At 67.6% G+C, this 2620-nt stretch overlaps 1 protein-coding gene across 1 annotated transcript; it reads left to right on the top strand.

Moving 5' to 3' along the window:
- On the top strand, positions 1-2384 carry FOXD3 (forkhead box D3). The gene has a single exon (XM_055139719.1). The coding sequence runs from the start codon at positions 320-322 to the stop codon at positions 1769-1771; it is 1452 nt and encodes a 483-aa protein (XP_054995694.1). The 5' UTR covers positions 1-319; the 3' UTR covers positions 1772-2384.
- The last annotated feature ends 236 nt before the right edge of the window (positions 2385-2620 follow it).

Here is a 2620-nt window from a genome sequence, read left to right as displayed (position 1 = left end):
GGAGCGAGGGGGCGCGGCGCCCACCGCAGCCGCGGGGCCCCGGGAGCCGCCCCGAGCGTCCAGTACCGAGCGACCGGACCCAGCCCGGAGTTTGCGGAGCGCCGGGCGCGATGCGGGGCCGCCAAGTGTGAGCCGAGCCGGGCGTGCCCCGAGCCACCTGCGCGCGCGCCCACCCCCCACTTCCCACTCCACGACTCCCCGCGCCCCAGCCTTCCGGGGGGCACCCGCAGCCCCCTTGCCCCGAGCTCGGCGAGCCGCCCGTGCCGAGCCCCGTCGCCCGCATCTCCTTCCTCGTCGCCGCCACCCACCCCGAGGAGGGATGACCCTCTCCGGCGGCGGCAGCGCCAGCGACATGTCCGGCCAGACGGTGCTGACGGCCGAGGACGTGGACATCGATGTGGTGGGCGAGGGCGACGACGGGCTGGAGGAGAAGGACAGCGACGCCGGCTGCGACAGCCCCGTTGGGCCGCCCGAGCTGCGCCTGGACGAGGCGGACGAGGGGACGCCGGCCGCGCCGCACCACGGGCAGCCGCAGCCGCCGCACCAGCAGCCCCTGGCGCTGCCCAAGGAAGCGGCCGGCGCCGCGCCGGGGGTCGAGGCGGGCGCGTCCGAAGCCGACGGCTGCAAAGGCGGCGAGGAGGGCGGCGGCGGCGGCGGGCCGGGCGCGGGCAACGGGGCGGCGGGCGGCCTGGCGCCCAGCAAGCCCAAGAACAGCCTGGTGAAGCCGCCCTACTCGTACATCGCGCTCATCACCATGGCCATCCTGCAGAGCCCGCAGAAGAAGCTGACCCTGAGCGGCATCTGCGAGTTCATCAGCAACCGCTTCCCCTACTACCGGGAGAAGTTCCCCGCCTGGCAGAACAGCATCCGCCACAACCTGTCGCTCAACGACTGCTTCGTCAAGATCCCCCGCGAGCCGGGCAACCCGGGCAAGGGCAACTACTGGACCCTGGACCCGCAGTCCGAGGACATGTTCGACAACGGCAGCTTCCTGCGGCGCCGGAAACGCTTCAAGCGCCACCAGCAGGAGCACCTGCGCGAGCAGACGGCGCTCATGATGCAGAGCTTCGGCGCCTACAGCCTGGCGGCGGCGGCGGGCGCGGCGGGGCCCTACGGCCGCCCCTACGGCCTGCACCCCGCGGCCGCGGCCGGCGCCTACTCGCACCCCGCGGCGGCCGCGGCGGCGGCGGCGGCGGCGGCGCTGCAGTACCCGTACGCGCTGCCGCCCGTGGCCCCCGTGCTGCCGCCCGCCGTGCCGCTGCTGCCCTCGGGCGAGCTGGGCCGCAAGGCCGCCGCCTTCGGCTCGCAGCTCGGCCCGGGCCTGCAGCTGCAGCTCAACAGCCTGGGCGCCGCCGCGGCCGCCGCGGGCACGGCGGGCGGCGCGGGCACCACGGCGTCGCTCATCAAGTCGGAGCCCAGCGCGCGGCCGTCGTTCAGCATCGAGAACATCATCGGCGGCGGCCCGGCGGCGCCCGGGGGCTCGGCGGCGGGCGCCGGGGGCGCCGGGGTGGCCGCGGGGACCGGGGGCGGCGGCGGCGGCGGCGGCGGGGGCGGCGGGGGCGGGGGCGCGGCGCAATCGTTCCTGCGGCCGCCGGGGACCGTGCAGTCGGCGGCGCTCATGGCCACGCACCAGCCGCTGTCCCTGAGCCGGACGACGGCCACCATCGCGCCGATCCTGAGCGTGCCGCTCTCGGGACAGTTCCTGCAGCCCGCGGCCTCGGCCGCCGCCGCCGCCGCCGCCGCCGCGCAAGCCAAGTGGCCCGCGCAATAGGGACGCGCCGGTGGCCCGGACGCCGGGTCCGGCGGCGACCCAGGGCGCCGGCTGCACCTCCGGGCCGCGCGCCCCGCCCCGGTCCCGGTGCCTCGGCCCAATCCGGGACTCGGCCGGTGCACCGTTTCCTCCCCGCGACCCCTGGACGCCGACCTGCGGCGGCGGCCGCCAGCCCCGCGCGCTCACCTCGGTCCGCCGGAGCCAGCCCGCCGCGCGCCCGCCTGCCGGGAATAGCTTTCCGCACAGGTAACCCCGAAAAGCGAATTGTCCGCCTCTGCACCCGGACGGCGCCCGCCCTCGAGTCCCTTGGGGAGGGGAGGGAAATTCTTTGTACATATTTGTATAAAAATTATCGACTTTCCTTTTGGGGTTTTTATTTTTTTAAGAAAAAAAATTCCAGTAGAATTAGAGCTCTGAACTTTCGTTTTTTTGAAGGTTCACTCTCCGCAGTTTTATGTGAGAAATAAAATGTATAGAGACATTGGAAGATTTTAAATATAAAAAAAATTTTCAAAAGGCGAAAGTGGCATTCTATTATAAAAGTCTGTTTATATATGAATGAATATATATGGTATTCTAAATGTTATTCCGTCGTGTTGTACACAACTTTGTAAATAAATTTTTAAAATGCTGAGCCTAGTGTTTTATTTAGGTACCTGAGGTAAAGGTTAAAAGATTTTTAAACGTTTTTTCACGTTTTTGTCTTTCCCAGATAGTCGAGGTATCTCAAGTAATAACCTTTTCAAAACTTGTTAATTCGCGATGTGTCAGAAAAATATAATTGGACAAAGGAAGGAGTATGGTTCATTTCAACTGTATTTATATTTCTTCTTTTCTTTTTCCTCAAAC

The sequence above is a fragment of the Sorex araneus genome, chromosome 5, assembly GCF_027595985.1.
Source record: "Sorex araneus isolate mSorAra2 chromosome 5, mSorAra2.pri, whole genome shotgun sequence".
In the NCBI taxonomy this organism is placed as follows: domain Eukaryota; kingdom Metazoa; phylum Chordata; class Mammalia; order Eulipotyphla; family Soricidae; genus Sorex; species Sorex araneus.
The sequence above is the reverse complement of the archived record's forward strand: the minus strand, read 5'-3'. Positions and strand labels throughout refer to the sequence as shown.

What these genes read in the sequence shown, in the direction of transcription:
- FOXD3 (XM_055139719.1), top strand. Translation starts at nt 320, where the DNA reads ATGACCCTCTCCGGCGGCGGCAGCGCCAGCGACATGTCCGGCCAGACG.